The sequence below is a fragment of the Platichthys flesus genome, chromosome 14 (assembly GCF_949316205.1).
Source record: "Platichthys flesus chromosome 14, fPlaFle2.1, whole genome shotgun sequence".
NCBI classification, from domain to species: Eukaryota; Metazoa; Chordata; class Actinopteri; order Pleuronectiformes; family Pleuronectidae; genus Platichthys; species Platichthys flesus.
In genome coordinates, this window is record NC_084958.1 from 7553430 (window position 1) to 7579205 (window position 25776).

At 40.9% G+C, this 25776-nt stretch overlaps 6 protein-coding genes across 6 annotated transcripts; 4 read left to right on the forward strand and 2 right to left on the reverse strand.

Annotated features, from left to right (window-relative positions):
• The first annotated feature begins 435 nt into the window (after nucleotides 1–435).
• Nucleotides 436–6869, forward strand: orc2 (origin recognition complex, subunit 2). Its single transcript, XM_062404420.1, has 16 exons — nucleotides 436–543; nucleotides 1749–1820; nucleotides 2162–2320; nucleotides 3022–3108; nucleotides 3225–3314; nucleotides 3412–3443; nucleotides 3553–3610; nucleotides 3968–4275; nucleotides 4369–4478; nucleotides 4578–4710; nucleotides 4870–4966; nucleotides 5488–5634; nucleotides 5713–5884; nucleotides 5971–6032; nucleotides 6314–6432; nucleotides 6522–6869. Exons 2-16 carry the CDS (start codon nucleotides 1751–1753, stop codon nucleotides 6603–6605), a joined length of 1728 nt encoding a protein of 575 aa, XP_062260404.1. The 5' UTR covers nucleotides 436–543; nucleotides 1749–1750; the 3' UTR covers nucleotides 6606–6869.
• cfap410 (cilia and flagella associated protein 410) lies at nucleotides 6860–9609 on the reverse strand. The gene is made up of 7 exons (XM_062404435.1): nucleotides 9401–9609; nucleotides 9268–9286; nucleotides 8647–8693; nucleotides 8311–8540; nucleotides 7845–7995; nucleotides 7460–7559; nucleotides 6860–7370 (listed from the first exon to the last, which is right to left on the reverse strand). Exons 1-7 carry the CDS (start codon nucleotides 9475–9477, stop codon nucleotides 7206–7208), a joined length of 789 nt encoding a protein of 262 aa, XP_062260419.1. The 5' UTR covers nucleotides 9478–9609; the 3' UTR covers nucleotides 6860–7205.
• A 155-nt stretch (nucleotides 9610–9764) lies between these two features.
• rpl37a (ribosomal protein L37a) lies at nucleotides 9765–11643 on the forward strand. The gene is made up of 4 exons (XM_062404439.1): nucleotides 9765–9888; nucleotides 10554–10682; nucleotides 11059–11141; nucleotides 11480–11643. The coding sequence occupies exons 1-4, from the start codon at nucleotides 9886–9888 to the stop codon at nucleotides 11541–11543; spliced, it is 279 nt and encodes a 92-aa protein (XP_062260423.1). The 5' UTR covers nucleotides 9765–9885; the 3' UTR covers nucleotides 11544–11643.
• Nucleotides 11644–13558: 1915 nt separating this feature from the next.
• Nucleotides 13559–17414, forward strand: pecr (peroxisomal trans-2-enoyl-CoA reductase). The gene is made up of 8 exons (XM_062404433.1): nucleotides 13559–13726; nucleotides 14474–14607; nucleotides 14691–14856; nucleotides 14937–15018; nucleotides 15109–15205; nucleotides 15297–15407; nucleotides 16450–16561; nucleotides 16655–17414. Exons 1-8 carry the CDS (start codon nucleotides 13615–13617, stop codon nucleotides 16735–16737), a joined length of 897 nt encoding a protein of 298 aa, XP_062260417.1. The 5' UTR covers nucleotides 13559–13614; the 3' UTR covers nucleotides 16738–17414.
• A 261-nt stretch (nucleotides 17415–17675) lies between these two features.
• On the forward strand, nucleotides 17676–21046 carry ndufb3 (NADH:ubiquinone oxidoreductase subunit B3). Its single transcript, XM_062404440.1, has 3 exons — nucleotides 17676–17829; nucleotides 20587–20715; nucleotides 20812–21046. Exons 2-3 carry the CDS (start codon nucleotides 20588–20590, stop codon nucleotides 20960–20962), a joined length of 279 nt encoding a protein of 92 aa, XP_062260424.1. The 5' UTR covers nucleotides 17676–17829; nucleotide 20587; the 3' UTR covers nucleotides 20963–21046.
• LOC133968421 (UDP-glucuronosyltransferase 1A1-like) lies at nucleotides 21001–25586 on the reverse strand. The gene is made up of 9 exons (XM_062404421.1): nucleotides 24895–25586; nucleotides 24495–24558; nucleotides 24147–24295; nucleotides 23027–23154; nucleotides 22761–22854; nucleotides 21956–22081; nucleotides 21777–21864; nucleotides 21469–21688; nucleotides 21001–21358 (listed from the first exon to the last, which is right to left on the reverse strand). The coding sequence occupies exons 1-9, from the start codon at nucleotides 25399–25401 to the stop codon at nucleotides 21088–21090; spliced, it is 1647 nt and encodes a 548-aa protein (XP_062260405.1). The 5' UTR covers nucleotides 25402–25586; the 3' UTR covers nucleotides 21001–21087.
• Between the last annotated feature and the right edge of the window lie 190 nt (nucleotides 25587–25776).

The following is a 25776-nucleotide window of genomic DNA, read 5'->3' on the forward strand; positions in this document are numbered from 1 at the left end:
AAGAATAAAAACAAGAACAGATTTTTTTCAAAGTATAAACAATAAATGTTAATCATCAACAACAATAGTAATTATTAGTATTATTTCTATCATAATTATTATTTATTATTATTATTACTATTAACATGATAACTAATCATATGAATAACCACGTACTGTTTCGATTTTTTATGAATTAATGAAAGTTCATCAACAAGAATTATTTCCATATTACTATTACTGTTTTATTATTATTATTATTATAAGTAGCAGTAGTAATAATGTTTTTATTTGGGTTTATATTGGTTTTGATAATAAAACTAGATTCACTCTAAATTCAGCTGTGAATATTGCTGGGCTGGCTCGTCTGCCGAAGAGCATTCTGGGAATTGCTGTTTCACCGAAGCGGGCGCTCTGATTGGCCGCCGGTTGACCTTTCACTGGTCACGTGGTTTAAAATCATCAGGAGGACGGCGCGGGAAGTTGTCACGTCGTCCCCCCGTGTCTCTGTCAGGCTGTGAAGCTTCTGTTGACGTTCCTCTTGACGGTTACTGACATCCTCCAGTAAGTTTGATTACGCTTCTCTATGATCTATAGTTTACTGTCGCTGTGAGGTTCCTCTCCTCTGAACACACTGTGTTACGATGTGCGGCCGCTTTCACAAACTCTCCCAGTAAACCTGACTGAGCCACTGCTTTCATTACAGGGGACTCAGGTTCGTTTACTCCAGTCTGAGTTGAATTAAGTAGTAGGGGAGATAAAAAGCCCTCATCAATCGAGCACAGATAGCATGTCATCATGGCAACCAGGGGGAAAGTCTGGAGCCTCCTTGTTAGATTTTTTTTTTTTTGCACAATGCACCTTTTGACATGTGGCAGTAATATTCCTACTGTTTTACACCAAATACATAAGTGTAGGCAAAAGACAGGCACATAGAAAATGCCCTCTATAAAAGTGTTTAAGGTGCTACGGGTGGATCATTTTACTTTATTGAAAATAAAAACATACTAACTACTTTACAGTATTTACACTACATTTAAAAGAGAGTAGTAATGCATTTACGTGAGGTGATGGGTCAATCAGAAAGGGTTTTAGCATATCATGTCTCTGACTGCGAACGTCACACCATAGATGTGTCTCAAATCAAGGGGGGAATCCTAAGACCACCTCCTTCATGAGCCAAGTAGATCGCACCAGAATGAGAAGGTCTTGTCTACAGAGGATTTCCCTGGTCAGCTCGTTGTTGCTGTTACCTTGTGTTGGACAGGCCGAGAAAGTTTGAATTATCCTTTTTAACATGTATACCGTGTGCTGTTCAGTTGAGTTGACGCCTGATACTCAAGCAGGGACGTCTCGTTGCTTACCAGCACCATTACCTTTTTGGAAAACGGTTCTTCCCTGAAGTGCAATGAATCCCTGAGTAAGTTAGGGCGGGAAGGATCCACCATTTGGAGCCATTGTTTCACTGTGATGCATTTGTCCACCACATTTTAACGAGTCTAAGAAATAGGACAGTCTAGTGTGGAAATCGGTATTTAAATGCAGTCTCTGAAGGACGCATCCTCTGAATTAGGATACTGCTTATATCTGACTCCTCCTTCAGTCTGAACGCTGAGGAGAAACAGAAGGTTACTGCCAGAGAATGTTGCTATGTAACTGACTCAGTATTTGCATCAAACGGATAACATGATCAAATTAAAAGACCTTATAAGTTCTGGAGAGTGTGTTTTTTGAGTTCATAACACTGTGTACGTTGTGTGTCTCTACAGTCATGAGCGTGTTGGAGGTGAAGTTCATCGGGGATGGGGACGTTCTGGAGCACATTGTGGACAAACAGGAAGGTATGGACAGCCGAGTCACTTCAGTGTGTTAGTTATTGATACGTTCAATGACTCCTCAGTCTCACTGACCTCCTCCGTGTGTGTGTGTGTGTGTGTGTGTGTGTGTGTGTGTGTGTGTGTGTGTGTGTGTGTGTGTGTGTGTGTGTGTGTGTGTGTGTGTGTGTGTGTGTGTGTGTGTGTGTGTGTGTGTGTGTGTGTGTGTGTGTGTGTGTGTGTGTGTGTGTGTGTGTGTGTGTGTGTGTGTGTGTGTGTGTGTGTGTGTGTGTGTGTGTGTGTGTGTGTGTGTGTGTGTGTGTGTGTGTGTGTGTGTGTGTGTGTGTGTGTGTGTGTGTGACTCTCAGGCGTTCAGAGTAATGGCGGCTCTGTGCAGAAGATGGTAACGTTTAAGAGCCCAACAGGACGGCGGACCAGAGTGGAAGAAGAAGAGGATGATGAGGATGACAATGAAGTCTTCGACGAGCAGAATTATGTTCACGCTTTAGGGGCAGACAATACAGAAGGTGGGTGAGACAATTGTCAATTGTAATCCACTGTTGGTGGTCAACCTTTCTGATAGGCAGCCCTTTTCAATTTGGAATATACAAATATATATGTTAGAGGGCTCACATATTTTCCTAAAGTATATATTTAACTTTTTACTGACTGGAGCCATATAATGCAAAATTAGAAGAGAAATACCTCCTGCGAGGTCCAACAGCCCCCTTATAAAACCATATTTAAAGTCACTAGCCCTTGTATTTATTTGTGTATCTGATTTCATCAAGATTCATTAATTGCTCTCTGAGAAATCATACCAAAGTGTTACAGATTGCCTGGCAATACCCTAGATCGGCCCCCTGATTGGGATTCACTCCAAGTAGTTTTAGCGTAATTCTGCCAGTTCCTGTCAGTATATAAGGTGCAGCCATAGACTGTATATAAAAAACAAATGTAGTGTATTAGGTTAAACAGATAATTGTTGATATATGTAGTGGGGTAAAAGTGAAAAGTAAAATATAAATCTTAAGTAAAGTACAGGCTCATGAAAAATATACTTGTGCACAGGAAAAAAGTAAATGTACTTTTTACCCTCCATCCCAGCACTGCATCAGAGGATAGAATATTATTATACACATGGTCAACTGCTGCACTTGAGTGCTGCAGATGATGATATAAAAGTAGTTATTGTAAGTGATGCATTATTTACTTTCTTTGTTAACAGAGGACGATGAGGGAATGTCCAGAGTGGCTGGATCCTCCATTTTCACCTTTAAGAAAAACAGACGAGGACACAGCATGGCTCAGACTGGTGAGAACCTCCACTAGTATCACACTTATTATATTGTGTCGCATCAACTAGACTCATCAGATGGTTATTACCTGTTTTTACAGGCTTTACACAAGTTTTTTTGTTTTTAATCTTAGCATGCGAGTTGGCGCGGACTCCTGGAAAAGGCGTGACCTTCAGCAAGACCCCAAAAGTTGAACCCTCCACTCCCACGAGAACAGGACGTAGTGAGTCCAGTTACCTATCAATCTGTGCACATCCTGTCTTTTGTCGATTTACACACAATCAAAGCAAAATGCTTCCTCTCTCTCCCTTGCTGTGTAGACCACCGAGCTGAAAGCAGGACACCACAGAGGGTGAGACTCGAAGGCTCATATCTTTTTTTTCATTTTTCTCTCAGCTGTAGCTCTGCTGCAATGTTGAAAATCTTTTTTTCCATTGTGATCTTTGTTTCATGTATGACAGAACAAGAAGGTCCAGTTTGTCTCCACAACACCACACAGGCTCAGGAAGAGAATCACAAGTAAGTTTATGTTAGAATGAGAGTAGCTGCTCTAACCCACTGGACTCTACTACTTTACTTTGAAACGGGTAGAGGAAGTGTTGAAAATATTTATGTTTTGGACATTTTTGACGGATAAACATAGAAAATAGGAGAAACCCTGACTCTCTTGAAGACGCTGATACACGCAGCTTATACAGGCAGTGCTGCAGCTCTAACCCGATATGGACGCTGAAATGAAAAGCAAGACGTTCCACGATACGGACGCAACCCACACATCCAGTGTGGCCCGGGCGTTACTGATACTCTAAGTCATGTATGTTCACTGAGACTTAAGCAGTTATCCAAGTATGGTGTTACTTTTTCTGATAATTTTAGATCCAAGCCTTCGCTCTGAAAGCGACAGTGAGCTGTCGCCCTCAGACTCTGGGGAGGATGATGGAGATGAAATGGAAGAAGAGCAGAAAGTGAAGAAAGAGGATAAGGAAAATGTGAAGACTCCACGAACACCAAGTAAAGGTTTATCTGCAGCTCTCTACAAGACTCCTGCCAAGAAGAGCAAGAACACGCCTGAGCCCGTCAACCAGGCCAGTATGGTTGAGGAGTATTTTGAGGCCCATGGTAGCTCAAAAGTCTTGACGTCAGACCGCACCCTCGAGCGTTTACACACCCCTAAACTGGACAGGGTCAGTGCATGACAGCTTCTAGCCTACATGTTATTAAAGATGCTGCTTTCCCAAATATGTGATCTGTAATTTGTGATTATTTTGTGTTAATAGGAGATGCTGGTGCAGCTTTTGGAGGGAAAGCCATCGTGCTACATAAAAGAGATCCAGCAGCTCCACAGCAAACATGAAAAGTACTTCAGCAAATGGATGTTACAGTTACAGTAAGTGGGATATTCTTTATCGAATGCTTTTTCTTAGCTTAGTGGATTTTGCTTATGAGAACTGGTAGAAGACAAAAATGTGTGTGTGTTTGCATGTAGGTTGGGTTTCAGTGTGCTCGTCTATGGTTTGGGGAGTAAAAAAGCTCTGCTGGAGGACTTCCGTGTGTCTCACTTGGCTCAAGAGATCCACCTTGTGGTTAATGGATTCTTCCCTTCCATTACTCTTAAATCGGTCAGTATGATGGCAAATGTCTGAATCATAAATGAAAGTCTTAAACTGGAGAACGAGTGGAACAAATGTCAAATTGTTGAAATTTCAAAGAGGAAACACTAAAACAATATTGATGATGTTGGATTATGTTGTTTTTCTTTATCAATCATTTCATTGCAGATCTTAAATGCTCTGACATGTGAGATTCTGGAGCACCAGGGAAGTTTCCGAACACCTTCCGACCAGATCCAGTTTGTCACACAGGCCCTTAAAGACAGTGAGTGTTAATCTGACAATTCTGAATGCACCTGAGTGCGACCTAGGATCTGATCACTCGGACCACATTCAGAGGTGGTGGTGTATGCACGTGGCCACATTCTTCTAGCTGTTTGAACGTTAAAGTGCCTCTGACCCACTGCAGTTTCACAATGTGCTGAACGGGTTTTTACTCTTCTCAGTGCACATACAATGGTTTGTTTGTGGCCATAACCAAAACAACACTGATAAATGGGTAAAGTATTTATATGTAGCAGAACTGCACACAGCTCTTTGATTCATTCAGGCCCTTCTAACTTCTCTCTCTCTACTGCCATCTCTCTCACTTGCTGGCACAGACACACACACACCCACTGTGACGAAGAAGATGTGTCTTTAATTAAGGAGCTGCATCCTTCAGAGACTGCATTTAAAAGAGTCACATTTAGGACACATTTTAATAACAGGTGTGAAATGGGTCTCTGTCATATAGCTTGTGTCACTTGGAATTGTGTACCTTTACAATGAAGCATTTTCTCACAGGCCCAGATCTTCACGTGTACCTGCTAATCCATAATATCGATGGACCGATGATGCGTGGAGAAAAAATCCAGAGTGCACTGGGGCAGCTGGCATCCCTCCCCAACCTTCACCTAGTGGCTTCTTTAGACCACATCAACGCTCCATTGGGTGAGTTTGTGTGTGTATACTGCCGGGTAAATTATGTTGTGATGGATGCTTGCAGCTGAATCTGTTATCTCTTTCCAGTGTGGGACCAGTTTAAGCAGAGTCAGTTTAACTGGCTGTGGTGGGAGTGTGTGACGTTCCAGCACTACTCAGAGGAGACGTCGTATGAAAACTCTCTCCTGGTGCAACAGACCGGCGCTCTTGCGCTGTCCTCCCTCACACACGTGCTCCGTAGCTTGACATCCAATGCCAGGTACAACCTACCTGATGATATGACGAGCTGTTAAATGGCTTATGCATTGTCTCTAGAGTTCTCATGCGTGTCTTTTCTTTTTGCAGAGGAATTTTCAAACTGCTGGTGAAATTTCAGCTGGAAAACAAAGACAATCCTTCATATACAGGTACACACAGGTTCAAATCTTCAAAATGCTGAATAGATTTTTTTCTTGAAATGTATCTATAGCTGTCTTTAGACATGAACCCTGGAGAATGTCTGCACACTTGGGTCTTGAGTTTTTAATTGGAGGAGCAACTCTGGAGAATGACCATAGGCTCTCACTTGGACATTCATGTTCTCACATACAGCTCCTCTGGATAATTTCAGGAGTTTTCATGGAGTTCAGCTCATGTCTGAAAGAATCTTATATTGATGATTTTAGTGTTTTCCTGTCGCTATGTGCAGGATTGTCATTCCAAGACTTCTACCAGCGTTGTCGAGAGGCATTCTTGGTCAACTCCGATCTCACTCTGAGGACCCAGCTGACAGAGTTCAGAGACCACAAACTGATCCGCACACGCAAGGTGGAGCTCGATTTAGTATTCACCTTGGTGTTATAACCCTATTCAGACTCTAGTGTCCCTCACTAACATATATTTCCTTGATTTTTAAGGGTGCAGATGGAGTGGAGTACCTGATGGTCGCAGTGGATGCAAACACGTTGATGGACTTCCTGGAGAACGAGGAGGGCGACTGAAAAGAGGAAGCTTGAGACTCCTGTTAAATTGAGTTCATGAACTGGCTGTCCCAGCAGAGACACTTTGACTGGATCAGTCACTGATACAAAGGCTTAGTTACATCTAAAACAAGACATGCCACAGCTTACAAGGCTCTGCACAGTTGAAGTCAAATTATTGATGAACTAAATGTCCCTTTGTAGCATTGTGATATTCACTGTGCTTGAATGTGTACATGTTTTCTGCCAACATCTGTGTAATTAAAATAAAACAGTGAAAGTTAATGAATAGCAATTTATTCTCTCATTACGGAAATAGATTTACCTTTAGCAATACATACATTCTTTTGTTCTTACAAGGCAGGTAGGCATGCTGCTCCAAAAAAAAAAAAAGCTGAGGAAGTTATTCAGTTCTCTTCCTCATGCGACGTGCAATGAAGACGTGCTTATTAGAATCAGCAAGAGCATGTGTGCATGTGTGAGGGGGTTAGGAGCATAGACCTTATGGATGAGATGTCTGCAGCACACCACCAGGGGGCGAAGAAGATACTTTGGCTTCACTTTTTAGGAAGCTGACATGTCATCCGTATTTATAAACAGTACGATTAGGACCATGTTGTTTCAGTGTTGGATGTCAGTGGTTTTCTGTGACTGCAATGAATCTTTGAGTGTTTCTGGGTCCAGTGTGTACGTCTGGAGTCTGTTCTGCGTTGCTGTGTGCACAAAGCGAAGCTCCTCTTCGTCCAAATCGTTCAGCAACAGCAGCACCGCATCAAGGGTGTGTGTCTGGAAATATGATCAAAGCGATCAGTTAATGGCTGACATGTATAGAGCATTTAACATACTTTGAGTTGTGTTAGGAGACGAGAGGCTACCTTTTTCATAGATAATTTGGTTTCTTTGGTTGATGGAGAGGACAGAGAGGAGAACTTGTCTCTGGAAAGGGGCTTCATCCCCAACCCTTCTCTGATTTTACTGAAAAAAAGAAAGGAATATGTTATCTTATAATGTCAATATTAATCTGGCAGCTTTTTCAGCTTTTTTTTTCTTTCTTCAGCATGGTGTGATTTTCACAGTTTTAACAGAGAATATTCATCGATACTGATGACAATAATCAGGCACCTTGAGCAGAATGATCTCTGTGAGCGTTTTTAATTTAGTACAGCTTGATTGAATGAAAGGAGACAGTTGGGCCTTGGCTGAGATATGAGCTCTACTGAGTGCTATTCTAGATCATTTGTGTTTATTGGTGATATTTACTTAGTCTCCTCCATGTTGTAGTTGAGCGGGTCATTCTCTGTCTCTGCTTCTGGAAGTCCATTTGTAGAAAGCTGGTTTGGGGCGCTGTCTGGCGGCATGGTGACCACATCACCCTCCATCATAGCGAGTGCCATCTCATCCTCTGTCACTACTTTATACACAAAACATCATACACATCACAGGTGTGAGCTGTACAACAGATGCAGAACAGCCGCGAAAGTGCCATTGTTTTGTCAACTGCTGGTTTCAAGGTCAAAAATGAACTTACAACTTCAACTTTTAAGCCAATATGATAATTTTTTTAAATGACAACTGACTTTATCTGTACTGAAGATCATGTGGTCAGATCAGAATCTGAGGTAAGATTGCTTCGCCAACATACAGGTGTGCCTTAATACATCACCTCATCACCGATATGTGTTTTATCCAAATCACCTGGATACATCAAAGTCATCTGCACACTCACCCTGGTTGTCCAGCCTCTGGAGATGAGGCAGGCAGCGCAGCACAGTAAGCCGATACTGTCTAGAATCTGTTCCACAGCACGGGTTCTCGGCAAACCAGAGCACCCGGAGACGTGTCAACGGGCGCAGGTGCGAGAGCTCGGAGAGAGAGGGAATCATGTTCCTCCTCAGATAGAGCTCACACAGAGACAGACAATCAGCCAGAGGAGCAAGAGACGAGATGCAGTTGACACTGCAGAGAGAGGAGGAAGAAGATCACGGCCAGGATTCAGCGTTCATGCGGAATAATTCTGTGTAATAGTAATGTCAGTGTCAACAGTAACATGTGTCTTACTCACCTCAGTGTCAGCACCGTAATGTTGGGTATTTGAGAGAAGATTGAAATCTGGGAGGACAGAGTATAAAGGAGCATTTATGTTATGAACAATAGAGAACAACAGTGCATGGTACTCCTGTCGATGTTTCTGGAGATGTTTCAGGCTGAGCTCATTTGAACTACTTTATATACTGTTGTGTAGTTTAATCTACAGAAATCCTTCAATTTATATAGGATAAGCACATCTGTGAGAAGCACATGTCTCTAAAGAGTCTCAACTTTTCTTGAGCTCATGAAACATTTTCAGCTTTGTGCTGATCCTTTTCCAGCTGATTCAAGAGGGCTTTAAAATAATTAATTTAGAATGTTCTCAACACTTAAACGAGCAGTTTGTCCTCCAGTTTAATCACAAACATTCAGAATCAACACATCTGGAGACATGGTTACACTGACATATGAAAACTATAGCTGTCAGACTAATGTCGTGGAGACGAAAGTATAAAGCCGATTACTAATGAAAAGTACAAGCAACTCTTATATGTACTTAGGTACAGTATATGAGTAAATGTACTTAGTTACTGTCCACCACTGGATCAGAATAAATAAATATAATAATAATACGATCCGCTGTTTTAGTACTCACATCAGTAAGGTTGCATCCCCTGCAAAAAAAATAGACAGTAACGTTACCATAACTATAATATATACAAATAAAAGCTGCAGCTGTCATGAAGTCAATTATACCGGAGGTGTGCTGCTCCGATGTAAACACGTACCAGCAGTTTAGTTTCTTCACGCTGTCCAGGTCGGAGGCCTTCGCCTTGGCGAGCACCAGTTTCCGTGTTAGCTTCATATCCGCTTACTAAGTCCACAATAAATTAAAGATCTAATGTTGTATATCTTCAACTAACAACAAAAGCCGCATTATGACGAGCGGGCAAACATTTCAACCGAGCAGTGAGGATGTTGTCGTCCATAACAGGAGTGCGCCTGTGCGGATCGACAGAAGCGTCCCTAGTTACGAGTTCATTCAATTATTTTTTAGAAATTTTTCCAAAGACTTATTATTCATAGTCGAACAACCTGAAAAGCAGAGCAATAACTCAGCTGTTTATTTTGTGTGAAGTTTTATCGTAATGTCTTAAATTTAGTGTAGTGTTATATAAAAAACTCCATGTCCCACAATGCAGCGGAATGGAGGGGGTAAATCGCGCCTGCGCACCAAGCTCTCTCTCTTTGGACCCACGTCTCCACTGAAAAGATGGTGAGCGAAGAATGTCCGCGGTGTAATCCGCGTCAATCTAATGGTTTCTGTGCCATAAATGACACGATGAAACATTCTGTGCAATTGTCATGTTCCCTCTTTTACACCCGATCGTTTATTGTGTACGATTAGTGATTGTGTTACCAGGAAAAACGATGTTTTCATTTCCCATTGGGACAGAAATGGCCGCCACCATGGCTACTCTCACCAGGTGTCAGTGCCGGGCGGGCTGCGAGCTTCACTGTGGCTAGTGTTAGCCCATATAGGAGCCACCGTTTAAAAGTCAAGCGGAATATTCTTGTCGCACTGGAGCCCGTCGTGTCCTGACTCGGCTCAGGGTTGTTGATCTGGTTGAAGTTAGCTATGTGGCTAACATGCTAACGAAAGCTTGTGTAGCATAGCTGTTTGCACTTCTGCGGAAGGAGCTGGTTCTGAATGTGTTCAATAATACAATAAGTGACACCACATGGTGTATGTCCCCGACACGTTCAGATGTCATTATGTAACCCATACTATACTGACTTTTACAGGGTTTCAACTTAGTTTAGTTATTATTTAAGAACTCTGTAAGACACGGATCTTATGGGAAATTAAATGACGTGTTGGGTGTATTACTATGTGCCCCAGCTATAATGTTACTTATTGTGTCACTATCTTGTCCACAGGCCAAGCGCACTAAGAAGGTGGGGATCGTTGGTAAATACGGCACGCGTTACGGCGCGTCGCTGAGGAAGATGGTGAAGAAAATTGAGATCTCCCAGCACGCTAAATACACCTGCTCTTTCTGCGGCAAGGTAAGGAAGACTTCAAAGTGGGCTGTACTAGTTGAAGTTGATGTTTTGGAGAATGTGGTGTTAGCAACGCCCTCATTGAATGGCAGGAGTGAATGTACACAAAACTTGTCTAGTGTTATGGACCATTCTAAAAGGCATTCACACTGATTCATGCAGCACTTGTACACACAGCGAGCCCCTCCATACACTCAACTGTCGGTGTCTTAATAAAAGTATCTTGTCACTTGAGAATGCAGACTGGAGGAGCTGGGGATCGGACCATTAGATGGCACTGATCTTGATGTTTAAAGTTGATTCCAATCTAAAAGTTTGTATATTGAACCAGTACAATATAATGTATTTATGTGTCATTAATCTGTTGTACACATATTTACAGACCAAGATGAAGAGGAGGGCTGTTGGTATCTGGCATTGTGGGTCCTGCAGGAAGACAGTGGCTGGAGGCGCCTGGACGTACAAGTAGGTTTCTTTTTAATTCAATAGGTGTATATGTGTAATAAGTGTGTGGAGAGAACTCCTAATTATACAGCGTAAAGTTTCATTTAAATTAATTATAAGTGTCTATGCTAGACTATAATATGGTAAATTAAGAAAACAATTTATATCCCATTTAAAATGGAGTGAAACAAAGTATCCTCACACCAGATTTCCCAAATAAAATTCAGGGTAGCTTGTTATTAAGAATTGTCGAGTTAAAGTTTGGTATGACACGATATGTATTATAAAGCCTGTGGGTTTGGGGTTGGTCTTTTCATTAAAATGAACCTTTTGTAAGTAATCTTTTATATATTTTTCAGCACAACGTCCGCTGTCACAGTCAAGTCCGCCATCAGGAGACTGAAGGAGTTGAAGGACCAGTAAACCAGTGAATCAATCACTGGTGGATATGGGACTTAGTTTTCTATAAATTAACCGGCTGGACATGACCAACGTCTCCAAAATAAAGCGGTCTGGAGTGGAATCCCTTGTTTGTCTCTTCGTTCATTTACTTTATAACGTAGCACTCTAATTACAACTTATAAGGGTGGTATCGCAGGTGAAAGGATTTTCTCCTGTCCTGCATTTGGTTGGCAGGCAACACCTGCACTGCTCCTTAAGCAAGTGGTGAGTAACCCACAGATTTGAGTGCGGTCACTCTGAGTTCAGGTTGCTGTATTTTCTAAGTAACCTCTGCCCAATAAATCTGCAGCAAATTTTAGAACACTGAGTCGGATCAAAAGGGTAGCACATGCTGATAAATTGCCATTATAAATGGTTGTTTGATAAACATGTATATCTTAAATCTAGACTACAGATGTTTTTACATATAGCTACTGGCTTGACGGATACAAGGTTTTTTCGCATCAATAATGGCTGAAGTCCACGTATCTGTTTACCAGAGTATTTCTTGTATGCTCTACTAATGTTAATGCAAGGGGCAAGTGTCAGTGAATTTTGACAGATTATCATTGAGATATTTATGCTATGAGTAGAACAGCATAGAATGGGTTCACATGTGACTCAGTCTTTGATGGACATTTTTTGTGTCACTACACAAACAAAACCTATTGCACTTAAACACTTAAAAATAAGAGGAATAATTGTGCAAACTAAAAATAAAAAATCATGGTGAAATTAAAAGCTATAATTGGTAGGGGGTGTATGGTGATTCTGACCAGATATAACATTCTTTAATTAACCAAAACTTAGATCACAAAACTGAATGCTTTCTGAGTATTTAGTTTAAAACTGATGAAAAACATTTCAACTATCGAAAGTAGAAAATAACTGACTAAACCCCAAGAAAAGTTGAATGTATTCAGTATGCTATTTTAGTAAGGGGTAAAGGAAAAATAATATTTTAAATTTGTCTATAAAAAACAATCATCTCAAAGTAGGCTCCCTACTGAGGAAAATTAACCTAGGTAGTAATTTGAATATCTTAATATAGCAGCAAAGTAACACCACTGGAATCAATTGCCACAAAACTTCTGACAAAGGGCCGAGTGTCTGCCTGTTGCACTGAAGATGGAGAAAGAGGAACTGGCAGAGGCTGCACAGCTCTTGAGAAATCTCCATGCTTTAATTAAAGCATGGAGATCAGAGAGCTATTTTTTTATATTTTAAGATTAGTCATTTATTGCCTCCTCACCCAGGGTAAATGTAAGTGTTTCAGCAGCAGAAGGTGAGAAATAGCACAGGCAGTTTAAACCAAATTTGAAATCAATGTTGGGAAAGAGTGTGTATAAAATAAAAAACACAAGGAAAGCCAAATGATAAACAATCACAAGTCGAGCAATATACAAAAGTTTAAACCAACTATATACATTATAATAGTCAAATGAGTTGCTAACGTTGCAGCATAGTAGATGGTACATTTAGGTATTGGTTCTTTCGTGGCACAACAGAGGGGCCTGCTGTATATCATAAATAGGCCTAAAAATAAGATGTTAAGAACCATGACAATAAGCGGGTGATTATTTGAATAATGTGGTTTTAACTTAGCCATTCCTGCTGGTTACAGTTGGAAGTAACCAGATCAGCTTAGTGTGTCATGTGAAATACCCACAGTTGTCAGTTTTTCATATTGAATGAAGCTGATTTTAATTAAATCCTAAAAATAAATTATTCTTCAAAAGGGTGAATCATGGATGAGAAGTAAAAACACAGACTTAATTTCCGATTGTTCAATTAATGAGATCTACTTTTTTTGACAAATTGATGTTGCTGGACGGAGTTAATGTCTTATGTTGACAAAATAAATAAATAGCGAATATTTATTTACTGATAAGACTGAGTAATTATTATTCAACCAACAAATCCTTGACCGGAAGTATTTGTTCGATTTTATTTATATTGTTTTTAAGTAGATTTCCGGTCCGGAGTCTGCACCGGAGGCGGCCTCACAGTGGAGCTCTGCAGCCAAGCTCACTCAGCAGTGTCAGAAGCAAACATGGCGGCCGCCAGTGTTTTTAGACCGGGCTTGTTTAACAACAAAGTCGCGATAGTAACGGGAGGAGGCACCGGTATCGGTAAAGCTATTTCTGCTGAGCTGCTGGAGCTGGGTGAGTGGAGCGTGCACGAGGCTCGGTCATTTTCGTGGGTTGTTATTGTTGAAGGGAACAGAATCTGTCTGACTGTCAGCAACAGTCAAGTGAACTTCGACACACTAACAAGACACTGTGTGTTGACCCCCCGACACAAGTGTCACTGTTTAAATCCAGCGGAGGCTCAGAATAAAGTAAAACTGATATGAGTTATATGCGAGTACGATGGAAACTTTGACTGCAACTGTCAGTAGAACAGATAAATCTTAGTATGGTCAAAAGAATGTTAATCAAACATTTACTCCACCATTGTTATTGCTGGATAAAGATAATTTTCACATGGTGATCTGAGATGATAACAAATCAACTGTAATGTCTTCTGTCATCCATATGAAAAGTAGCAGGAGCAGTTATTCAAAGAGACTGTGGTGGCTTCACTCTTCATCTCCATCAGTTAATATATAAATAAATAAATAAATACCTACAAGCCTAGAAAATATCTGACATTTGTCTCAGTGATACAATTCAAACCCCAAGAAAACTCAGAGAAACCAATGATAACATCAGAAGAACTCCTGGTCATGAACTTTTATCTTTCATCTCTTTGCTCCTTATTTATCCTAAGGGAGGTTTAGGAGAAACAAATCAGACTTTAGTAATGTTCCAAAAAGAAGATGATACATTTCTTATGAGTCAAAGGAGACAACATGTTCTTATGCTCATTAGCTGCTTTTCAAGACAAACTGACTACGTTTTTCACCTCAGGCTGCAGTGTGGTGATCTCCAGCAGGAAGGCAGAGAGGCTGGAGGTCGCAGCCCAGGAGATGAGACAAAAAATCCCTCCCTCCAGCCCCGCACGTGTCACCCCTGTAGCGTGCAACATCCGCAGCGAGGACGAGGTGAGCCTCCCTCCCACTGAGCCCCAGTGCGTGATCACCTGCTTGTGAGGAATAATCTCTTTATTTCACTCCGTGTGCTGCAGGTGAAGGCTCTCATGTCCTCCGTGCTGAAGCAGTTTGGCCGCATCGACTATCTGGTGAACAATGGCGGAGGTCAGTTCAGCAGCCCAGCAGAGCACATGTCCTCTAAGGGCTGGAAGGCGGTGATAGACACCAACCTGACTGGAACCTTCCACTGCTGCAAGGAGGGTGAGCTGCAGCCAGCGAACACCAAGTTAGTGTGTTTTGAAGTTCTCTCTTGTGACTGTGTTGCCGTCCTCTCCACACAGTCTACGCCTCATGGATGAAACAGCACGGAGGTGTGATCGTCAACATCATCGCTGACATGTGGAAGGGATTCCCGGGCATGGCGTAAGCACCACCTCCCTCCAGATTCATACACAAACATACAAACTCGCACGCTCTTTTCCTCTTCTCCTGTAACACCTCTTTCCTGTGCAGCCACACAGGAGCTGCGAGGGCAGCAGTGGATAATCTAACCAAGAGTCTGGCCATCGAGTGGTCTCCGGCAGGGGTCCGAGTCAACGCTGTGGCACCAGTACGTACCATTCATGAGTCGGTGGAGAATCAGTTTTGAAGTTTTTTTGATTTTGTGTCAGTATTAAGCTTGTGCATTTGTCTGGTTGCAGGGTACAATCTTTTCCAAAACTGCAATGGAGAACTACAAGGAGCTTGGACCAAGTCTATTCAAGATGTCTATTCCATATAGCCCTGCAAAGAGACTGGGAGTACCAGAAGAGGTGTGTTACCACTGAATGACACAATAACTGCAACTTAGCAATGTTATCTATCTGTCGGTCTGTCTCTCTGTCTGAGAGAGGTCTTCTGCCACTGCAATTCACTTTATCAGTTTCGGAAAGAAAGCCGCAACCTGCGTTACCACAGACTTAACAAACAGCCCATTCCAAACAGACATTACATTACATTACATCAAATTTCATTTAGCTGATGCTTTTATCCAAAACGAATTGCAATTAGTGCATTCAACCATGAGGGTACAAGCCCAGAACAACAATAATCAATAAAGTACAATTTCTTCAAAAAAGCTAAACTAAAAAGTGCTATAAGTAATTGATACTAAATTGTTAGTTTAAATTTGTATTCAAGGTATAGTCGGAAGAGGTGTGTTTTTAGTTTGCGGCAGAAGATGTGTAGACTTTCTGCTGTCCTGATGTCATTGGGGAGCTCATTCCACCATTTAGGAGCAAGGAAAGCAAACAGGCGTGATTTTGATGAGTGTTTAGCTTGCAGTGAGGGAGCAACAAGCCGATTGGCAGATGCAGAGCGGAGTGAACGGGCTGGGGTGTAACGTTTCACCATGTCCTGGATGTAGACTGGACCCGATCCGTTCACAGCACGGTGCGCAAGTATTAATGTTATGAGACGGTAGGCAGGTTTAGAACAGGCTCTGCACTAGTTATCTATGTGAGTTCATTAACCACACTGTAGCTGCCATGTTCAAGTATACTGTAAAGTGAAAATATAATAATTTTATCACAGAAAGTCATTTTTTTTATATTGGCCCTCTTATCTGCTTAAAAGTGTAGCTCAACATCTCTGAAAGTAACCGAACATCATGATACAGTTTGTGGCAGAGCTGTTGCATTGCATGACATTTGAGTGTACAGGTGCACCTGATGAGCAGTCAGTGGCCATTGACTGTATATAATAATTTGCTCTGTAAAGAATCAGTGTATTCATGGCTGACACTGCTTATTAAAAACACCACACTGCAATAGCTGTTGTCTGGTCATGTAATATCCTCACTGTGTTTCTCTGCAGATCTCATCAGCTGTGTGTTTCCTGCTCTCTCCCACCGCCTCCTACATCTCTGGAGCCACTCTGAGGGTTGATGCAGGACAGAGTCTGTACCATTCCCCATGGGAGATACCCAGTATGAACACTTTTAAGATACACACTCGTCTACACTTTGCAGTATGAATGCATATTTGCAGTATTTTCTAACTTCCTGTCTGTTTGTCTCCAGACCATAGTTCGTGGCCTGAAGCCCCAGAAGGGGAGAACCTGGATGCTCTGAACGACCTGCTCCACCCACAAAGCAAATTGTGATGTGATGCAGTCTGAGCCTAATACATTATGGCACAATTAGCCAAGGGGCATCATGGATGTTTAGTGTAAGACAGTTAATTTGATTATTAGAGTAGTGTACATAATTTTTTGAAGTTTTGTAGCAACATGAGTTAATTGTTTCTTGTCTAATGGTGTGTGACATCAATTATGAAGAGCAATTGTCTTTCTCAAATAACTTTGTAATTTTGTAAGTAAAAGTTTGAAACAATTGCTAAATTGTTGCAAAGTGCTTCGCAAATAAACACAACAGACACAAACAAGAATGTAATATTGTAAATAATTTTGAAAAATAGTGAAGCTTTTGTGATTTTGTGTCACTGAGACAGTTTCAATAATAAGAGCTGTACAATGTTGAAATCAAGATCATTTTTGATTGGTGCAGTTTTTTTATTTGTCTTTGGTATATTCTTGATTTCTAAATGTTCCATCAGGAAAGGTTCAGTCATGTATGGAGAACAGAAGCCTTACACTGAATGTCTTTGGCATGCAGTTGTGATGTAAAATTACATAATCTTTTCATAACATAATGAAATGTTGAGCTGTTTTTCCTTTGTATTTTAATTTGAAGGGGATGATGCAAATGTAAAATTCTTTGTCATTCAAATAAAAAAACATAACTAATTTTAAATAATAATAAAAAATATTTTACCACAAAATGCCAATGACTGCAAATTACTTTTAGAACAGCAAACCAGAAGATTTATGGAATAAGTGTGTATATTAACATTTTGAGTTAACATCCTGGATACCATTAATGATAAATGTGTGTTATTAATATTGTGTTTTATTTTGAAATGCTCAAACAACTTCTGCTTTATAATTTCCATAAATCGTCAAACTGATATTGCAAAAGCAATGAAGTAAAATGTCGAAACAATAATTGTATAAAGTTTTATATTTTATAGAGAAACCGCAGTTTCTGTAAATCAAGGGATGGGCTTTGCTGTAATTTCTCTGCGGGGAAAAAAAGCGTTGGTATTTTGGTCCTGGCGCTCGGCCGTAGCACTCGTAAATCGTTGCTATCTGTCGCAACGTTTAGCCCAGCAGCAGAGGTCACAACAAACCGCTCAGGTTCGTGTGTTTTCTTCATACATGTGATTTCATCATTGCATCTGCTTCACTCTGTCACACTGGCTGATACAACATTTGTTCACACGAAGAACTACGTGAGTTGAAGTGTCGGAGAGACCGTTGTATTCAAGAAGCGAAAGATCGTAGCTAACTAGCCTAATGCTGTCCAGCTAACGACGTTCGCCTCCGCCACACAAATTCGAGTTTGATTTCACGATGTATGAAATTATCATTTAATTTATTCGTCACTTTACCCGAGAAATCAATGATTTCAGAATTGATAACGTCAGCTTTGTGTCAGATGATCAGGGACGACCCCCAGTGCCTGCATGTCAGGTTGGCTCATACAGCCAGTGAGGGTCACAACAACAAGGGGAGGAGAATATCTGTCACCTCCCAAGGCATTTATTTAAGATTCATATTTAATATTAGCAGGTTATGATTGAAAGAATCAAAATGGAGCCAACTACACCCTTTAAACTACTATACTCTGCAGTAAAATCGTCTGAAGCTTGACATACAGATAGTGGGGGTCACCATGAAAGAGGTGGAAGTGAAATATCTGTGTCACCTCTCAAGGATTTTTAATATTTAATATGATCAGGTTATGAGTGCCATAATTAAAAAGGAGCCAATTGTGCCTCCAAATTTCCAAAATATCATATATATATATATATATATATAATGTTCCATTTCATTCTACTTTATATTTGCTTGTTTGGAAATAAAATCAAACATCCATAATAAGTGTAATTAAACTTTAAACGTTTGTCTTTTTACCGTAAGACCACGACTGGAAGAGCAACTTTTAGAGTCTGGCAGGTGTGATCGTGTATTCACAAGCGCTGGACCAAGTGACAGCAGTAGGGAACTGTTACAGCGTGGATGACATCTTTATTTAAAAGTTGTATTGATGTAGAATAATAAATACTAATAATAATGCGCTAGAAGCATCGGTATAATTCTGTCATAATTTACGAAACAGAAAATTTGGACATCTCATCCCAAGATATAACAAATATCCAATGTTCTTTTCCATTGACTCCTCATCACCTCTAAATAAATGAGTCACAAGTCCTTGCAGTAGTTTTAAAAACTGACCAGAACATTTAACCCCCCACCTCTCTTTTTTTTTTTTTTTACATGTCTGCTTTTAGAGGGAGGTTCACCTTCAGTTTGAAAGTTATATTTAATTTGTTTAGTTTTCTGTCCTTTCTGCACATATGTACACGAAGCATGGATGGACTTTCGCCAAACTTGTTGGCATTATAACTTGGGAGGGTATCTCCAAATGATTAACTTTTGGATTGGTCAAAGGTCAACAAATATGTGATCCAAGATACACATTTTCCAGAGCCTTGGAGATCATCTCAATTCTCAAGCTGATAATGATGAAAAAATAATTCCCTTTATATGATAAGCGAGGTAATGAAGAAGTCAGAAGATGTTCTTGAGTATTTCTGAAACCTATTGGACAATAAACATCATCATCTCAACAGTATATATTCCTTATACATTAGTAATGCATAAACTTTTGTAACCAATAATGTTACAATATGTTGACATCATTATGCATTATTACAATACAATTTGTTTAAAGAAAGCAACAGGAGATTCTCTGCTCAAACGTGTCCACAACCAAACAGAAATCTCCTGAGCATTCAGGTGAGGGGCAATGCAGCAGGCGAAGCAGGAAGTAACGTATAAACTCTACTGCGGAGGTCAAATGTTGTTATTGACAGCCCATCAACATCAGTGCATGCAAGTATAATTCTCCTCTCAATGATGTCAAGCTGTTTGGGCTGAGGAAGCACAAATACCTGGAGTCATGACGCTCCGTACTTCACTCTTCCCATTGGAGCTGATGTTTTTATTTTGGTTTGCATACCTGCCTTCCTCCTGAGTCCACAGAAGATTTCCCCAGTCGTGTTGTTCTGTGTTGTTTGTCAAGGTGCCCTGGTGGTGGTGCCATGGTGTACCTACCATGGTCTCTGTGCCAGGTCAATGATTTATGGACGGTAGACTATTTACAATCATTATTACCAGCTCCGATGAATCATTAGTAACATTTAGCTGCTATTATGTGCTTCATTTGACCTCACTGTGCACTGGGTTCGGTTTGTGGAACCCTCTTTTGAGAACTCCCACTTCTGGGCAGAGAAACTATATCATCTCCTGTTAACAGTTTGTCGGAGTGTGTAAAGATTTATCTAAGTCTTTGAGATAACTGCAAGTCTCCAGTTTAATGCAGATCTACACCTGTAAGTCTGCTGAGGTCTGTTTTTTCTGATGCATGGTCCTCATCAGTTCATAATTGTGAAGTACAAACCCATGATGTCTTGAGTGTTTTTTCAATGTAGTTTCAAACTCCTGACTTGGTTATGGGTATAGATGATGTTATAGCTGACTGGTTCACATTATTTTTCCAACCTACATTGAAAATATGTTATATGACTGACTTATATTTATGACTGTGCAATTTGTTGCAGATCCAAATAAAAATCTGGATCCAGTGAATTTAAACTTGATGGACATATAGTTGGAGTTCATTACTATAACTTCATACACAGAAGTGGGTCATTCCAAAGCTTCACTAAACTTTTTCCTACCAACATTTTTACCATCTCCAATGTATTTTCTGGTTGCATGAAATCATTGAGACATTTGAAAAGATGACATGAAAAGCACAAAATAAAAATCCAAGGGCTGATTTTAACCACTAAAACCACTGACAAATTGCTGTTGTATGTGTTTCAGAATGGGAGGTGACCACGGCCCCAGCAAAATGTCCATGCCAGATTGGCGACAGTGGAAGGTTGAAGGAACACCCCTGGAGTTCACGAAGGAGAGGCTGGCAGCTAGGGGCCTCAAGGACCCGTGGGCACGGTCAGTACTTTTACCTGCATGAGGTAAACATGACGTTGTCGTGTACCCAGTTCGATTCCTGACACTGCTCCCTGTCGTTCTCCCCTCTCTCTGCAGTAATGAGGCGTGGAGATACTCTGGCGGCTTCGCTCGTGCTGTGACCTTTTCAGACGTGCTGCTGAAAGGATTCAAGTGGGGCTTCGCTGCCTTTACCGTGGCTCTGGCTGTAGAGTACGCCCTGTTCCCACCAAAGAAGGGTGGACACTAATGCTCATCGTAGTCCCTCAAAACCCGACCATACTGGAGTGTGATAATATTCTGTTTTCTTTATTAAATGTCTATTTGGTCACCACATGACTTCACTTATTCTTCTTACACACTCTCCGTGAACATTTAGTCCAGTTTCGTTTTCCTGCTCAGTTTCCGGTAGCACAGTTTCATGCATTTTGCCGTCAGTATTCCTAAAACCAGAGCTACAGTAACTAGGAGCAATATCACATCCAGGCAATAGTACTGGATCCAGTTGAGTTTCTGGCCGGCTGATTTAAGATGTTTCGCCCCTTTGTGGCGCATCGCATATTCTGTCCAGTACACCGCCAGGTCGAGAGGCTCAGTCGGCCGGTCTTTATGGATAGCTGACAGCTTCTGTATATTTTCTCTATACCTAGACACATACAAATGAAACAGGTGAGTTTAGGATCACAACACTGAAATAATCCAGTTAAAAGGAGACCGAAAAACTGGCAACCACATGGCGACCTTCTGACCCCTCACCTGATGTCATTTATGACCTCATTCAGTGCCTGAAGCAGGCTTTCTGTAGTGATAGAAGAAATATCCAACTCGACTCCCACTCCCCTGCTCGCCATTCTCCTAGCGTTGTCAGGTTGGTCCCCGCCTAGCGGCAGCATCACCATGGGAACAGCGTGACACAGTCCCTCGTATAGACCGTGTGATCCAGCGTGCGTGATGAAAGCCCGGGCTCCAGAATGTGCTAACATGAAAACATGCATAAGGTTAGTCGAACAGGCCAAACACTGGAAGATGTCTGAAACGATTTGATATGTAACGCATCCACTGACCGAGCAGATCATTCTGAGGCACCCAGCTCATTATCTTCACGTTTCCTGGGACGTTGTCAGGAACCTGACCTGTATATCTCCATATCACCTGTCAAAAGAAGCAATCTGACCATTATTTTTCTTTCAATGACATAAAATGCGTGTCCAATTTCAGTATGTGTATGTATGCATTTATTCACTTTTTGTGGAATCCGCCTGAAAACCTCTAAGAAGATAGAGGCAATTTCTTCTGGGAGATCTGACACCATGGTGCCCAGAGTGAACACCACAAACCCGTGCTCCCCTGACACCCAGGACTCCAAATGCTGCAACAAACCAAAACAAAACAAATGAACTCAAGAAACCCACAATCAACTCTCACTCTTTTTAAAATTATGTTTTCCTAAACAGATTCTCTGTTATTTAGAAAGAAAGAAAATATTGGGTGAGCCTGATAACATTTAATATGGTACATTAACGTTAATATAAATGATAATCTTGAAGGAACAGAGAGAAATTCATCTAAAGAAATTCCTGAAAATTTAAGATTTTTTAAATGGTTAAAATATAAAACTTGCAGATTAATCTGGGTAATAATAATAGTAAAAATGATAAACTTTATTTATATAGCATTTTAAAAAAGTAAAACCAGTACAATTACAAATTGCATTTGTATATATTTTATAATGGATATTTATACAATTTTATATACATCTAAATTGAATTAGTATATATATTAAATCATTATTTAAATACATCTATATTAAGTATTTATTTGTACCATTGTAATGATAATAACTTTGTGTTTACATTCACCTTCTTGTTTTTAGACAAATAGGAATAATGATTCCCTTAAATGCCCTTGCAATTATTCTCAATGTTGTGTTTCTCAACTTGCAATATTAAAAAATAGACCTATTAGCAATATGATCTATATTTGTAGTATTTAGGAAATTAATATATAGATGTATCTATTTGTCCCAAGCAGAACACAGGGGATCTTACCTCAGGGAGAGGAGCTCTCACATTGCAGTTGATGCCACCAACTAGTACTACATTTGGCATGAGAGGACGTGGGAACTCCATTGTGAAGTCCAACCTATATTTCAACACAGTGTGAGAAAATGTATGAGATCTATTTGACATTCAGTGGCATGATCGTTCACAAGGAAAGTAGAGCAGCAGTAAAAGCCCCCTGTTTTGTGTAATATTTGACTGTCAGGTTGTCAAGTTTTCTTCTCCCGCATATCAATAAAGAAAAAACATGTTACCTCATCAGCCAGATATCAGAGTCTGACAGCACCTCAGCGATGCCCACCTTCTCTCCTAGGAACTCAAAGGCTATATTGTCAAAATGCCAGTACAGCAATCGGCAGAGCAGCGGCTCCCACAAAGATACCTGCAGGAGTCAGGACCATAAATACATGCACAAAGTAAGGTGTTGATCATTGAAGGTGGAGTTCAATTATTTGAGTTCAACATTTACAATGCTGAGCTTTCATAAATATGAGGCATGCAGTTAATAAGCCCAAGTTTAACTGGGCCATCACGGACACCAAGAGCTTCTGCTGCCTTTAAACAAACCCATTGTTAAACCCTGGGCAGTTGGATAGTGGTACAGTACATTTGTCGAGGCATAGCTCTGGCCCAGGATGATAGCACATGGAGTAAAATCGGTGAAAGATTATCTATTTACTTATTATTACTTTTACTTTATCTTATCTTCTACACAAAGTCTCATTCTACATATTGATTAATAATAAACGATATTGCACCAGAGCAGGATGTTAGATAATTGATGATTGTTTGCATTATTGAATCACATGTGCAAGATGGCACAGGGTTTTCCTTCAAGATTAATATTCTTATCTTATTTTGTCTTATCTTATCTTATCTTATTTTAGCTCAAATACAGAGTCCCCTTTTCTCTATTGCTGTATGCAATAGAGCAGTGGCTGATTAATTCAGGGGCCATAAAGGGCCACAATTTACACAGAGAGGATAATTATATTCAACATCCCTGTACGGCCTGAGAGTGAGTGAAGTCCACATTTATGTAATTCCTTGTTTACTGTTAGCTCTATAGCTTCGATTTACAGCCACACCATTACAAATATATATTTATCAATGGAGCATTTAGTGTTTCCACAAAAATACGTGGGAAAGAAAAAGTATCTATAAATTGTCTTATTTATTGTAGTACTGTTAAAATTCAGCCCCCCGTGCCACCCCCCCCCCCCCCCCCCCTCCGCATGGGGTCCAGGGTTGAGTACGGAAGCTAGATAGATAACACCTGGAGGAAGGTTCAGAATATCACTGAGAGGAGTATGAGGCGACAGATAGGGACGACACAGTTCAGCTATATTTGTGAAACTACCTGCAAATGCTCACCAAAGTGTTGACAACCCTCTGCTTGAAGCTCATTGTATCGGTGTATCCAGTCAAAAAGCGGGGCACATATGAGGGTGGGGCAGGGCAGCCAGAAGATTTTATATCCAAGGAACATGGAATTCCTCTCAGCACATTAACAATGGGGATACCTGAAAACGATTCAGCGATTATAGGGGACCAAATATGCAGGTAGATATGTACTTTATTGATCCCAAAATGGGAAATTATTGTGTTGTCAAGGACATGTCCAGGGCATTGCACACAGAGCAAAGTAGCAATAACACAGATATGTAGAATTAAAATAACTCTGTAATGTAATAAACATAAAATGTACTAAAAAGAACTCACCAAATTTCCGAGCCATCAGTGCGCCTGTGGGGACCATGGGGTCTGTCAACATGGCATCGAAGCCCTGCAGAGTGAGGGGACAGGATGATGGGTCGATGTTTTTTTATTGCATCTCTGTCTCATAAAGAGCAAATATACTCAATAACCATACTTACTTACTTATAACCATCTATAACTCGTACAGCAGAAGGGAGGCATTGTTTGTTTAAATCTCACAAAACTCAGCACTGAACTTTCTCAGGCAATTTACAATACAAAATTGTGAAGTCGGTCATATAAATGGTTTGCGAGATGTTCCACATATAGACAAATGTTTGTGGAGTTAGTAAGTAGATAAAGGGGTTTCTTCTCAGTAACATAATCTCCAGAGGTTGTGTTCGGCCACTGTATTTGCACTCACCTGCTCTGCCAGATGTGAGATGAGGCTGTCATTGAACAGTAGACTTTCTGCTGTGATGTGAAGGATTTCTGCCACTTTCTGGAATCTTGAGAATCGTTTCTTCATCTTCTCCATGAAGGGCTCTGCAGACTTCTGAATCATGTCTTTGTTCATGGACAACACAGAATCCATGTGAGCCTTGTCGTAGGGAACGGGATGAGTCACGGTGTCGTAGTGTTCCCCCGGACCCATCCGTATGCTGACCTCTGGTATCACCACGGTGACCCGGTGTCCACGGCGACCCATTTCTTGGGCAATGGCCTTCATGGTCACCCAGTGGCTCCCATCCATGGGTACAATTAGCAGCTTACCGGAGTATGCAGAGGAGGCAGCATGACTTGGAAAAATACCGTCTGTCTGCTGCTGGTTCTCTACCTTAGATGTTTCTGTCTCAGTCTTATCCGGATCCCCTATCACCTGCATATCTGTGTGTAGCAGCACGAACATAAACGCTGCTGCCTTCCACATTGTTCTCGTTCCGTGTGTCCACACACCTCACTGTGTCCAACACAGAATTAAAGGAGGCAGAAAGTGAGAGAAAAAAACAAGTTAAGACAACAATCCCTAAGCTGTTCTTTAGTGGTTCTGGTAACCTGATCCCTCCGCTCCAGTTCCTGTGTCTGGCTGTGGATTGTTGAAATTCCTGTCAGATTGAGGTGTGTCCAAAGTCCTTGTTTGACAATCAATCAGAGTCCAGTCTCAAGGTTTGCTGCAGTGTTGTGAGTTTGATTGGTCCTCTGGAATACTGTTAGCCTGCAGCAGAGAAGTTAGCATGGCCCCTGCCAAACTCGTGAAGAGTCACAGTGGAGAGGGGATCAGTCTGTATGCAAATGCATCCATGAT

What these genes read in the sequence shown, in the direction of transcription:
- orc2 (XM_062404420.1), top strand. Translation starts at nt 1,751, where the DNA reads ATGAGCGTGTTGGAGGTGAAGTTCATCGGGGATGGGGACGTTCTGGAG. An exon ending in GCTCAGGAAGAGAATCACAA is followed by an intron (nt 3,611 to 3,967) that starts GTAAGTTTATGT and finishes TGATAATTTTAG; the next exon opens with ATCCAAGCCTTCGCTCTGAA. An exon ending in CACACAGGCCCTTAAAGACA is followed by an intron (nt 4,967 to 5,487) that starts GTGAGTGTTAAT and finishes ATTTTCTCACAG; the next exon opens with GCCCAGATCTTCACGTGTAC.
- cfap410 (XM_062404435.1), bottom strand. Translation starts at nt 9,477, where the DNA reads ATGAAGCTAACACGGAAACTGGTGCTCGCCAAGGCGAAGGCCTCCGAC. An exon ending in CCAGAGGCTGGACAACCAGG is followed by an intron (nt 7,996 to 8,310) that starts GTGAGTGTGCAG and finishes TTGTGTATAAAG; the next exon opens with TAGTGACAGAGGATGAGATG. An exon ending in CCAAATTATCTATGAAAAAG is followed by an intron (nt 7,371 to 7,459) that starts GTAGCCTCTCGT and finishes TCATATTTCCAG; the next exon opens with ACACACACCCTTGATGCGGT.
- rpl37a (XM_062404439.1), top strand. An exon ending in CCTGCTCTTTCTGCGGCAAG is followed by an intron (nt 10,683 to 11,058) that starts GTAAGGAAGACT and finishes ACATATTTACAG; the next exon opens with ACCAAGATGAAGAGGAGGGC. An exon ending in GGAGGCGCCTGGACGTACAA is followed by an intron (nt 11,142 to 11,479) that starts GTAGGTTTCTTT and finishes TATATTTTTCAG; the next exon opens with CACAACGTCCGCTGTCACAG.
- pecr (XM_062404433.1), top strand. Translation starts at nt 13,615, where the DNA reads ATGGCGGCCGCCAGTGTTTTTAGACCGGGCTTGTTTAACAACAAAGTC. An exon ending in GACTGGGAGTACCAGAAGAG is followed by an intron (nt 15,408 to 16,449) that starts GTGTGTTACCAC and finishes GTTTCTCTGCAG; the next exon opens with ATCTCATCAGCTGTGTGTTT. An exon ending in TTCCCCATGGGAGATACCCA is followed by an intron (nt 16,562 to 16,654) that starts GTATGAACACTT and finishes GTTTGTCTCCAG; the next exon opens with ACCATAGTTCGTGGCCTGAA.
- ndufb3 (XM_062404440.1), top strand. Translation starts at nt 20,588, where the DNA reads ATGGGAGGTGACCACGGCCCCAGCAAAATGTCCATGCCAGATTGGCGA. An exon ending in CTCAAGGACCCGTGGGCACG is followed by an intron (nt 20,716 to 20,811) that starts GTCAGTACTTTT and finishes CTCTCTCTGCAG; the next exon opens with TAATGAGGCGTGGAGATACT.
- LOC133968421 (XM_062404421.1), bottom strand. Translation starts at nt 25,401, where the DNA reads ATGTGGAAGGCAGCAGCGTTTATGTTCGTGCTGCTACACACAGATATG. An exon ending in ACTGATGGCTCGGAAATTTG is followed by an intron (nt 24,296 to 24,494) that starts GTGAGTTCTTTT and finishes AATCGTTTTCAG; the next exon opens with GTATCCCCATTGTTAATGTG. An exon ending in GCCTCAGAATGATCTGCTCG is followed by an intron (nt 21,689 to 21,776) that starts GTCAGTGGATGC and finishes TTTTCATGTTAG; the next exon opens with CACATTCTGGAGCCCGGGCT.